Source organism: Sturnira hondurensis, unplaced genomic scaffold (genome assembly GCF_014824575.4).
Source record: "Sturnira hondurensis isolate 20B ecotype Veracruz unplaced genomic scaffold, ASM1482457v3 Scaffold0018399, whole genome shotgun sequence".
In the NCBI taxonomy this organism is placed as follows: Eukaryota; Metazoa; Chordata; class Mammalia; order Chiroptera; family Phyllostomidae; genus Sturnira; species Sturnira hondurensis.
Window position 1 is genome coordinate 632,394 of NW_028091030.1, and position 12,593 is coordinate 644,986.

Consider the following 12,593-nt stretch of genomic DNA (forward strand, 5'->3'; position numbering starts at 1 on the left):
GGGGGACTTTGCCGGATGCGTCACAGGAGGCACAGTTGACTGAGGCCGAAGGAGCAGCCTCGGATTGAAACAGGCCACAGATAGCACTTTTATCAAATTCCCCTGCTGTGACTTTTTAACTTTTAAAAAGTAACATTCTTTGTTCTAGAATTAAAAATAAAAGGATCCTCCTGGGAAAATATAGTAACTTAGTTTGTGATTCACCTAAAAAAAAAATCAACCGTAGCTTTATTCAAACCTTTAACGCATCCCGACCTAGACCGAGCATTTCCGTGCCCAAGGCCACCCAGGCCTTCTCTCGCCGTGTTATCATGGTTTACAAGTGGCAGAAACAAGTGTCGGCTGGTCCAGAGAGTGTGACCTGGGATGCCTTGCTGGCTTAGTGTGTTCAGACCTGTTTGTTACTGTTAAAAAAACAAAACTTAAGCAAGTGAAGTTGAAGTTCTAACTGGCCCTGTTCAGTGACTCAGGCATCAGGCCGCATCCCATCCAGCAACGAGAAGGGCCTTCACAGGGGTCAAACAAAACAGCAGGTTTCTGTAGGAGCCAGGGTGGGGCAAGGGAGCTGATCACAAAAGAAAAGAAAGCATTGTATTTCGATTTGTATTAAGTTTTTAAAGTTTCTTCACAAAAGACCCAAGAGTATTATCAGCTTCTTGAGGAAAAGGCCTGGTTAGCTTCCAAATGGCAAACTCCCAGGTAATGAATTGGGTGGGAACCAGAGACAGCTTCCTATGGTTCAGTCCCGAAGCGTCAACGGGAGAAGAAGCAGGTGTCTGTCTAGGAGAGGGGGCCTCGGGGCTGCAGGGGCCTGGTTGAGTTCCTAGGGCTCCAGGGAAGGAAGGACGCGAGCGAACCAGCAAGTCACGCAGCTTCCCAGGCTCCGTTGGTGAAGGAAGTTACAAGTAGGTGTTGCTTCTTCCTCAGAAGGTTTAGCAGTGTGTAAAGCTTCAGATTATCTTCTTGCCATTCTCAGGAACTTGGCTAATTAGAATTTTGGTTTTAAATTGCTTTCTTTTGAAATGTCAGTAGCTCTGAAAGAACTAGTGACATCTTCATTTATATCTTATTGAGATTAAGTACATCAGTTTATTACCTGTCTGCTTGCTGGATCAGTCAGCCTGAGGAAGAGACTATTTTAGTTAGTGAAAGACATGGAGAAATCATTTTGAAATAGAAGAACACAGGTTTACTGTAGTGGTGGGTGCTCAGGGGAAGTGCTGAGGGGGAGGCAGAATAGAAGGGCCAAAAAAAAGTTAGTTAAGAGAGCCCCAAAGATAAACTTTGTACTTTTGGAGTAATCTTCTCCACCCACCCACTTTTATTTTCCTTCCAGTAGCCCAGGTACAAAACGGTTCAGACCCATGAAAGGGCAGAGGCTGTTATTGGCCAAGTCACAAAGGGATTGTAGAAGTATGCCAGGATGATAGCTTCCTGAAACGGTACAGTATCTCTATTATAGCGGGATCTGATTTTTGTGCTTTCTAGGGGGTTAGGGCACTTCTAAAACTTTCCTCCTATAATGTAATGAAATTCTGTCCCTAACCACCCAGAGTTGGTGTAGACACTGTCAGGTCAGGGGCACAGCCCCTGACCAAGCTGCTCTAACTTCAGCTGCAAGTTTGGGGCTCCCCAGGCCACCTGCACTTCTGACAAACTCACTACAGAGTTGCTGTTTGCCGGAAGTTTTGACGGAGCTTAGAAAAACAGATGTAGTGTGAAGGATGCAAATCAAGGCCAGTCCAGTGCAGAGACACGTGGGGCAGGATCTGAGAAGGTTCAAGCATAGAGCTTGTGTGCCCTCCTGGTGTGTCGGGACCCGTCACACGCCCCACACACGCACGGGTTCACCCACCAGACACCCCTCTGAGCTTCAGTGCCCGTTTGACTGGGGCCCTGTGATGTGGGCATGAATCCTTTCTCGAGTGATTGAACTCGGTGTGCAGCCCACCCCCCTCTCTTTTCCAGAGGCTGGGCTGGCTCACAGCCCCCACCCTCCTTACACAGTTGGTCTGTCTGGTGCCCCACCCCATTCTGAATCATCTCGGTGAGATAAACTCAGGTATGGCCCACAGGCCCACCATGAATAACAAAGACCCTCCTATACCCTGGAAATTCCAAAGGTTTCAGCCTGCAGCCTAGGAATCTGGGACAAAGACCAGACGAATTATTAATACAGCATCTCCTGGTTGCTATTTGTTGATTGATTGATTGACTTAATCAATAGGATGCTGATACATTTGACAAGTAAAAGGTGAAAGATTTATCCTATTCGAAGAGAAGCCAGAATATCAACAAGGATAATTACAGCAATATAACAGTAAATAAAACTGATACTGTTTCTGCTTTCATGGAAGACAGCCATTGAACAAGTAACTGGGAACCTGTTGCTGGTCGTGAAAGAGTGTGTTACTGGGAAAGATAAGTGTGTTAGAGGTGTTCTCTCTGAGAGAGTGATATTGAAGCTGAGACAGGAAGGCTGAACTAGTCTGGTGAAAGAGCTGTGGGAAGTGTTTTTAGGTAGAGAAACAGTCTGTTCAGAAGCCCAGATAGGAGATTTGTAAATCTAGCGCAGGGATTGCACAGAGGAAGTGGCTGGAGTGTGGAGATGAAGCAGCGCCCCATCTCAAAAGGGCTTAGAAAACCAGGTTTATTAACACCTGGACTTTACTGGGAGGACATTGGAGACATTGTAGACTTTTAAACAGTAAATTGGCATCATACTAGAATTTTAGAGAGATTATTCTGACTCCCAAGGTGAAGAGGGCAAGGACTGATAGAAAGAGACCAGTAAGTCTGTCGGCAATGAAACGTAATGTGATGATGGGTTATATTAGGATTGCAATAGTGGGAATGGATGGAAGTGGATTGATTAGAGAGATGTTTAGCAAACAGAAACAGGACCAGTTTCTGATGAAGGTTTTCATCAGAGGTCTTGTCTGACCAGAGTGAAGAATAACAGTAATAGTGGTTAACTTTGAATTATTATCACCAACATTCCTTAAACATTTTAAAAAACATGCCAGGCGCCATTCTAATGAATCTCATTTATTCCTCAGCAATCCAGTGAGGTGGCTAATTGGTATTGCTGTGCCTCTTTTACAGAATTTAAATGCATTGTCCAGGATGACACAGTTAGTAATTAAGCAACTTCCAGGTTCTGGCTTGAGCAACTGGATGCTATTTCCCGGCAACAGGAAACCCTGGATCCAGGAGCAAATTCTTTAGAGAAAAGTGACGGTTTTTCACTTTGGGATCTGTTGCCCTTGAGAGGGCTCTGAGAAATCCAAGTGGGAGATACACGTAGACGCTCGGACCCCTGGCGTGAATGCCCTCCTTTGTGCTGAACGAGGCAGCAGCCTGGTGGGGCCAGTTGTGGCGAGCAGCAGCAGCACGGGGACTTTTTTTTTAAACACTAGGAGAGTCATCAGCAACGTTATCAGACTATAAGTATAGTTCCATTAGATGTGTTGAATGGGGTTGGATATCTAAAGGGAGAGTAAGACTTAGAATTCAAATGTATTTCCTTTTACTAGAAACCCACTAATGGTATTAATTAGAGCAGAACCTTTAACTAAAAACTGGGTAATTAGCTGTGATTTCAGAAATGTAAATAGAACCGCAATTCATGAAATCGATAAGTGTTTCTTTCACCCGTTAGCTAAGGTTGAACTGCCAGCCTCACTGTCATCCTTCTTTCCTCGTCCCCTCTTCTAAGTTTACGAATGGCAAATCTTGCCTAGTTTTGCCATGAGGCTCACATGGCTCTTTATAATTAGACGGCGGGACTGAAACATTCTGTTGTGTTGCTTCTGATTCAGGCCCAACTTTTCAATTTCTGATTAAAGGCACTGCAAATTTAAAGCCCTGTAAACTCTCTTTTATTTAGAAATTGCTACTCACAGTGTATGAAAACTGTGAAGTTTGCAAAATGTTTTACACAGTGTTCCAAATATCATCTGTCAGAGTATGAACATGTGCTAGCTACCGCAATATGTTAAATAAGGCAAAAAAGGAATTTTCTTTGCATCACTTTCCACACTCTCTGTGGACTGGAAATACATCTCCTCGAGTGAAATAAAGAGGGTAGCGAGGCCGTTGGGATCCGTTTAATCAGTGTGAACAGTTATTCCGACGAACTGTGGCCCGGAGCTCTCTTGTAGAAGGACCTTCCCACCTGGCTGCTGGCCATGTTATCGTCAAAGCAGGGACCATGGCTGTCTGCTGCATCTGCGTACCCAGAGCAGCGTCGGGTACCAAATGGGAGCTCGGTAACACGTGCTGACCGAATGACCACGCAAGAGTAACACCTCCTCCTCTCTTTATTAACACACTCATGTGTCTCTGGACTGAGTCAAAGCATATTATTGTTTAATTCTTGAATGTTTAGTCCTGTGTAGCTGTACGTGGGCGGTGAGGAAATGGGTTATGGGGGTGAAATCGTTTCCCTCCTGTTAGGAGCTGGTAGTAGTAGAGCAAGGGCTAAAGCCGGGTCTTTTGGACTCCGAGACCCGCTCCCTTTCAGTGAAAAAGCTCAAGACGGGGAGGTTCCCCCCCCACACACACTTATGGTGCATGCACTGTTACCGCGTCCTACACTTTAAAAATTTGGTTTATTTTGAAATACAGTGAAGTGGGAGCATTTTTCTAATCCATTGTTATTAATGAACACTAATAGGTTTTCCATTTCCCTGGCCTTTAATTTGAGTGCCAGAACTGGATTAATGTATAAAACTACAAATGTGCCTGGAATGTAGACTTAACATTTTCCACTCTGATATGATGACAAGGAAATAGAGAATACTTTGTATTATTTGATCTATATTGGGAAGCCCAACCATTAGGCAATGTAGTTCTTAAATTACCTTAATTTCTATGTCTCCCATTAATTTGGAAAAAGCAGCAGGTTGTAAGTGATGTGTGTGTGGTTGCTCGTATCTATTATTGTGTTTGAAAATAAAAATGGATTGTTATTTTCTAGTCTTTATTGTTGCTTGCTTCTCACTCATGCCCACACAGTTACCAAAAATCTAATAACTTTCTAATGGCGTCATTATCTCTATAGCAGCTGGTTTTGATAAAGAATTCTAAAAGTCCAGTAGGTCAGAGGCAGCAGTAAATGAATTTAGGAGAAACAGAAACCTTGTGTATGTTCTTCTTTTTCTTTTTAGGTATAAGATGTGGAAGTGATTTTTAAACTGTACTAACACGTCATTAGAGTGTTTCTCTCACATTCAGAATTACTCTGTGGATTTCCTGAGTCTTGATAATACCATGCTTATCTGTTAGGGTTTTCAAAAGTTTGGGCGGGGGGTGTGGAGAGCACTGCCCAGCCCGTTGCCGGCAGTTTTCCGGGAGAATCAGCACCGTTAGGACTGTGCCTTTGCCTGCTCCCACCTCCTCTTTCCACTTACCTTGTCCTTGTTCTTGGTCTCTCTTCACCTCTGTTCTCTGTCTGTCTCATCTCTTCTGCTGAGCTCTTCTCAGTCTTAGAACTCCAATGAGAAACTGATGGGACAGATTTTGTATTTGTTCACCGCCCTGTGATGATTACTAGGGTAGTGGTCAGAATCCTGAGGTCGTACAGACATCCTTTGTTTTCTGAAAGACTTTGTGTGTTCCACCAGTAAAAGTGTTTTGTGGGTCACTGCAAAAATTTTAAATCTGTCTCTGGTGCCTTAATTGTAGAATTCAAAAAAAAAAAAAGAAAGAAAACCTCTCTATGAACAGCCATTTGATGCCAATTTAAAATGCTTCCATTTAGAACGGGTTTCAACTATCTGAATAACGTAGGAATCACTTGTGACACTGTTTGGTTTGGTGAGTCCTATTACGAACCCTATAATATATAAAGATGGCATTGCATGCACCCATTCTTAATGAGATTAAGTTACAATGGAAATATTTTCATTCTTAACTCCTACCCCAAACCTGTTTTCTTCCTTTTCCAGTTCCCTGAAAGCTTTCTTCCTGCTCTTTGGTTATTGCTGCCACCTAATGTTTCAAAATAAAGTTGCAGTGGGTTTGCCTTTTCCAAAAGATTTGCATGCACTATTGTGCAGTTTGTGGGAAATAACTATTTGAGAGCAACAGTTGTCTTTCCCATATACTCTTAAACCGTAGCCCTCTGAAGTGGTCACTCATTGTGGGGAGAATGGATGGTGTGTATTCCACCAGCAGAAAGTGGGACTAATACAGCATGAAGAGGTTGAGGAGCCCTACTCCCTACTACAGGACAGCGATTTTCAAGCTTCTTCGTTTCATGGCACACATAAACTAATTGCTAAAATTCTGTGCCACATCAAAAAATATATTTTTTGCCAATCTGACAAAAAATAGGTATGATTTTTATTCATTCACCCTGGATGGCTATTTTTGTGTTAACTGTTAGGACTTTTTTTTTTTTTTTGGACAATCTAAAGGAAAAGAGGTCAGTGCCCCTGACTAAACAGACAAGCATTGCATGTTTTAAAAATTCTTGTGGCACACCGGTAGAAAATCACCGCTATAGGACATTTGCCAGTGTGACATTGGCAGGTATTTCCTCTCATAAAATTGGGCTCAATATTCTGAAAGATCTGTTCCAGCTTTAACATTTTTCTGTGTGTGTGTGTGTGTTGCTGTTGCTATGAAAGTGTAGTCCTTATACATGATAATGTTAATTTATTTGGGCAGAAGTTCTCCGTGTCGACCAGGTTTTCTTTTAGAGCTGTGTTAGATGGTGTTCTTGTATTTTCACTGTGTGAGTAGATAGCTTTGATAGCTTTCCTTTGCTCAATTAGCAGAGACAGATCGGAAGACTTTCTATCATTGATGCGTCCTTACCCAGGGTAACCCTTCCTGCCTGTTAGTTATTCAGGTAGTTGTGGGCTTCCTTAGCTGGACTTTGTACTTGTGGTACATGTTGCAAAGATTGAGAAGTCAACTATAGTGCTTGCAAAGTTCGCAGATTTTTTAAAAATCCCAAATCTGGGTTTTAAGAGATTTGTAATTATACTACTCAAGGTTGGGGTTTTTTTTTTTTTCAGTATTTTGAAATAGATCATTAATTTTTCCATGGGCTACAAGGGAATCTGAAGATAAAAAGTTTTCTAGTTACAGGAAAGGGATTGGAGATGGAATTTGCTCTTTGTGATGGAAATTTTTTAAATATCCTGACTAATATTATAATTTGGCAAAACCTTTCTTGAAGGATTCTATTATCTTAAATTGACTTTGTAAAGAATATTTTGTTTAGCCCTGGCTGGTATGGCTCAGTGGATTGAGTGCAGGCCTGTGAACCAAAGGGTTGCCAGTTCGATTCCCAGCCAGGGCACATGCCTGGGTTGTGGGCCAGGTCCCCAGTAGGAGGAGCATGAGAGGCAACCACACATTGATGTTTCTCTCCCTTTTTCTCCCTCCTTTCCCCTCTGTCTAAAAATAAATAAATACATACTTTTTTTAGGAGAAGAATATTTTGTTTATGTGTAGCATTTTAACAGATATTTTGGGTGTTACTGTTTCTCTCAGTCACGCTGTAAATCAGTTTTTCATCCTTTATAATTCTGAAGATGGTTAAATCAAAGGCAAGTGAATATGAAGCCTCACCTTCAACTACTTTTGGCTTAGTTGTTAACAGATCTTTTATAGAATTGATTCATAGAACACCTGATGGGCAGAGAACCTATTCAATAAAATAAAAATGGATTTGGACCTGCTGTTATTAATTATGTTTAGATAGTATTTCTCTTCAGATGGGCATGAGTCCTAATTAAATACAGTTTGCTTGGCCGTTATCCTTTGCTTACAGATTCTCAGACAGGTTTCAGTGGTCTTGCTCAGGCCATCCTGACCGGACTGTGCAAGTAACATCTTGAGACTCAGCCTCAAGTGACTGGCTTACTGCTAAATATAGAACCCTTATTGAGTTCCTTTGAACTACTAATTTTGTTAGTCTATTGAAAGAGTTACTGTTACTACTATCGGGTTTATCTGGCACGATTCCTTAGAAGCTTTAGCAGACTGATCATAATTTCATTATCTTTTTGCTACTGAAAACTTTCTTTTCTAATACTTCACAGTTTTATTAAACATCGCTATCAGATTTCTGTTTGTTATCCAATTATTACTGGTATTTTTTTCTGAACTGAACACTGGGTGAGGGCAGATGGTGGCTTTGACGTAACAGTTAAGAGCCCAGCCTCTGAAGTCAAATTTCCTGAGTGTGAATTCCTTCTCTGTGACCTTGGGTGAGTTATTTAACTGCTGTGAACTTCGGTTTCCTCAATTCCAAAGGGAGACAATGTAGCTGTTGTGATGATTAAATACAGGGAGAGAGAATCCATTTCATTATTGATTTGGTTAAAATAAACTCAAAGATACTTTATTTATATGATTCCTACAAATATTCCTTAGTCTGGGTTGGTCTTTGTCTTTACAAAGCTGAGGAAACCATAGGATATTTGAGTTTTAACCAGTTATATTACTCTGTTCATTCACAGCTTCTCGATGATCTGAGAGCCCCAGTCGTAGGTTGGTGACTAAGGAGTAGGAACCCGGGAAAACACGACTTGGACTTTCAAGGCCGTAGGGGCCGGTAGGGAAGGATGGTTTACTGGAGACATTGAGTCTGACCCAGTCTCTCGCCCACCACAGAGAAGTCTTCTCTCACTTCCCAGACTCTCCAGGCATCGGCTTCCATGGCACCCTGGACTTTGTAATAAAATAATGGTTTCCATTCTTTTTGTTTAGTGCCTTTCTCTGCCTATTTGATTGTATGCTCCATGATGCTAGAAACGGACTTTCATTTCTGGCTTTGTTGGATGATTAAGTGAGCTCTCGTTTTAGAAGTGAAGAAACTTACGCATGTCTGTCGTATGTGACTTTCCCAAGCCACACGTGTTCTGAAGTGGTTATAAGTAGAATTTGGGTTTCCATTCTGCGATACTACAGAACTCTCTGCCCTTTCTACTGTGCTATGAAAATTTAAGATCTAGAGGTGGATTAAGCAATATCTACAAATAAGCACCACAGAGGCAGAATAGACACACTCAAGGGGCCGCGGAAATTGGAAGGGGAATACAAGTTCCGTTGTCTGGGTGGTAGGTGCAAAAAGGCTCATGGCCAAGGAGGCGTTTGCACTCCACTCACATGGGCAGCTTCTGGGTGGAAAGGTGTGGGAAAGCGCACTCCAGCCCTGAAGTCTTGTATGGCGTTGTTTGTGTAATTTTACTGTTGAAATCTTTAATCCCAGCATTTCAGAAGAAATCTGTAAAATATATACATGAGCGGACTAACGAGTGTGTCTCATTTCAGTGAACAATGTGGGGGTGTCATATGAGTATCCGGAGTACTTCCTGGAAATTCCTGACTTGGACAAGGTAAGCGATTCTTTGTACATTACGGTAACAAAAGGAACGCATTCAGCTGCTGTGGGAGCGGTGTGGTCTCACGGCTCAGACTGGGAGCCCTGGAGTCAAAAGGAGCCCTGGAGCCCTGCACTTCACACCCTGGCACTACTGCCCGCCACCCGAGTCACTCTGAGGGTGATCTCAACTGTATTCCGTTTCCATTCCCTCGCCCATGAAGTAGACTTCGTGGGGGTGGTAGGAGGATTGAATGAGAAAATGGTTATTACCTCATTTGTATAGTACCAGGATCAATAATAGCTCTGGTTTTATTCTTATTTTTATTATATCACAACAGCCCCATTTTAAGTATTTGGATTCTAAACACCAATTTAAAAATCATAAAGTTGTTAGTATACAGCAATATACTAGTTGATTCAAGTAAACTAGCTCTACAAAAATGAGAGCTATATCCACGATACATGCATAATTCTTTAATAAAGACTAGAAAAACATATTATGGAAGAAGGAACATGTAAAAATTTTTTAAAATGGTTAAAAATCTAAGTTTCAGTCGTTTCTCCTTTCCTGTGCCAGCAGAGAAGAAATTATGAGGATTCATATTTATTTTAGATTAAGTGTGTCTTTTGCTGTCAAATTTTACTTGTACATATACCTTGGATTTTGCACATTAGCATGAATTGCTGCTTTTGGTAGAAAAGAACTATAACACTGAGGGTATAATAATAAAATGTGTCTCTCCATCCCAATTCCTGTCATTTCCCAAGGTCTCTACTATATCTGGGGAAATTTTCAGTGCATCTCCAGATCATTCATATATATATAAATATATACCATGGTCATTTCCATGATCAAATCTATATAAAAGAATCAATATTTTTTTGCAAACCATCAAGAAACTGATAACTGTCAATGTTCTTTCTGTTTGTAAGGTAAGCAGCTTCTTTATAAATATACCATCCTTTTTGGTTCTTTCTCTTTAAGAACACTGACATAATCAGTTCGTTCATTTCAGTCAACTCTTCTTTTGATGTGAGTGCATATTCCAGATGAAAGTGGTCCCTCTCCTTATGTGTTCAGGAAGCAGGAAGAACTGAACACCCAACAGACATCTGTATAATACTGCTTTTAAACAAATGAGAATTTATTAAATGCCTCTATTACTTGCAAACACTGTGGTAGGCCCAGGGACTACACCAGTTAACTTAGGCCAAAGATTGCTTTTTACAAAGTTTTCATCTACATGCAAGCCATCACTCGTAAATTGTTTCAGTTTTGTATTCGCGTGATACGTGTAAGTCGATGAGTTATGAATATTATGATAAAGTATCGTATGGGAAGTGTGGGGCTATAAAGTAAGGTGAGTGGTTTTTGTGAGCCACACCAGGTTCTAGGACTACTCTGGTTTCTAGTTCCTGGGCATGCGGCACCAGCTAATACATGCTAAGAGGAAGACTAGCTAGCAAACAGGAGCATCTGGTCCCACTTCTCCTTGTATTTAACAGCAATTACAATAATGTGTCATTCCTTGATTGTACATACAAGGTGACATCTGAGGCAGAATTTCCGTGGGCGATGTCAGACACTTCAAATTTGAACAGACTGGTGGGAAAGCTAAATCCAGTTTCAATAACTTGTATCATTCAAAACTATTAGAATTGACCAGATAAATATAAATAAGAACTTAACTGATCATTTTCATTTGAGGTCACAGTCATGATCTTTTTCTCTTCTGTGAATGTTTAAAGAAAAATTCTCCTCGTGTCTTTATATTCTGAGAGATCATAAGCTTTACACAGTTGATTCAAGTCCAAAGACCCTGAGATCTTATGCCTTATCAAAGGTTTTATGTATGGCTGTGTTTCTTTCTGTGTCACATACGTGTTGCTTTTAAAGTGTTTAGTTAATTCAGTTATTATATGATTTTTTCAATATGGTCGACTCAGGTCAGCCAGCTCTACCACAGGAAAGCTACACGCTTAATGTATGCATACACATAGCACTGGTAGCTTGCTGTTTAAAGGCACATCAAACAAATTGTATTTTGACATGACAAATGGTAAGTTCATAAAACAAACAATTGCTCTCTTTCCCATAGTTACTAACCAAGGGCTTTTCTCACGTAAGATTCAGTTTGAGTGAGGCCCACTACTAACAGGTAGACCTGGAGCGAGTAGATTTGCAGTGAGACAAAAACCACAAAATTGATGCTTTTAAAGCATAGGTGGTATGACTATATCTACAGAGTTTTTAAGGTGTTTCCCTCGGCATATTTATACACACATAATCATCCTTCAGTAATCTGTACGAAGTTTCAAGTCAGTTAAATAACTCCCCTATTTACTAGTTATACAGCCTCGAGCAGATTACACACTCTGAGCTGCAGCCTGTAAATGAGGACGATAATTCTTTTTCCCTCACAGAGCTGTTTTGGAAATCAAACAAGGTAATGTGTGTAAGCTTACTAGAATAGTGCCCAAATCCTAGTAAGGGCTCAAAAAATGTGACTATTATTTAGCTGACCTAAGAGCTGATAAAGATTTCCAGTAAATATACACAACCGTAACTTTATTTTTAGCAAAGATTTTTGTGGAGAATTATTATTTCTAGTCTATAATTTTTTAAAGATTTTATTTATTTATCTTTAGAGGGGAAGGGAAGGAGACAGGGAGAGAAACACCAATGTATGGTTGCTTCTCATGCATCCCTGGGAACTGGCCCCTGCCAGGAACTGGCCTGCAACCCAGGCATGTGTCCTGACTGGGAATCGAACTGTGATCGTGTGGTTCGCAGGCCTGCGCTCAATCCACTGAGCTACACGAGCCAGGGCTCTAGTCTATAATTTTTGTGTGTGGTTTTACCTTTTGAAATGACTGAAGCATACTATTGTTTTCATAATCTTTTCTAGTATACTTGGCTAAGTGCTTAAAAATACCAGTCTTTAAATTATATACCTACGTGTTTTATAATAACTGTAATGAGTTAATGATGAAAAATGTGTTCAGGTGTTTAAATTTTATAGAATTAATACCAGCTACAAATTAGTCAAATTAGTCTCCTGATAATTTTACTTCCTCTGTCAAATAAACCATATAAAGTTTTACACGATTCATGTCAGCATTTCTCCTGCTCGTCAGAACTTAACTGGCCTCCTCTGTCGCCCAGAGCAGGCATTTTGCTTGGCAGTACACAGAATACTAGTGATAAAAGGCCAAGGTCCTGATCGTGACCTGTGAGAGCCAGTCG

At 40.9% G+C, this 12,593-nt stretch overlaps 1 protein-coding gene across 1 annotated transcript in view; it reads left to right on the forward strand.

The window, feature by feature from the left end:
* HSD17B12 (hydroxysteroid 17-beta dehydrogenase 12) overlaps window positions 1–12,593 on the forward strand; it is a 142,919-nt gene that overhangs the window by 97,049 nt on the left and 33,277 nt on the right. Inside the window, exons 5-6 of the mRNA XM_037069046.1 lie at window positions 9,295–9,359; window positions 10,235–10,279. Coding sequence (XP_036924941.1) covers window positions 9,295–9,359; window positions 10,235–10,279 — 110 coding nt within the window. The remainder of the gene's footprint in view (window positions 1–9,294; window positions 9,360–10,234; window positions 10,280–12,593) is intronic.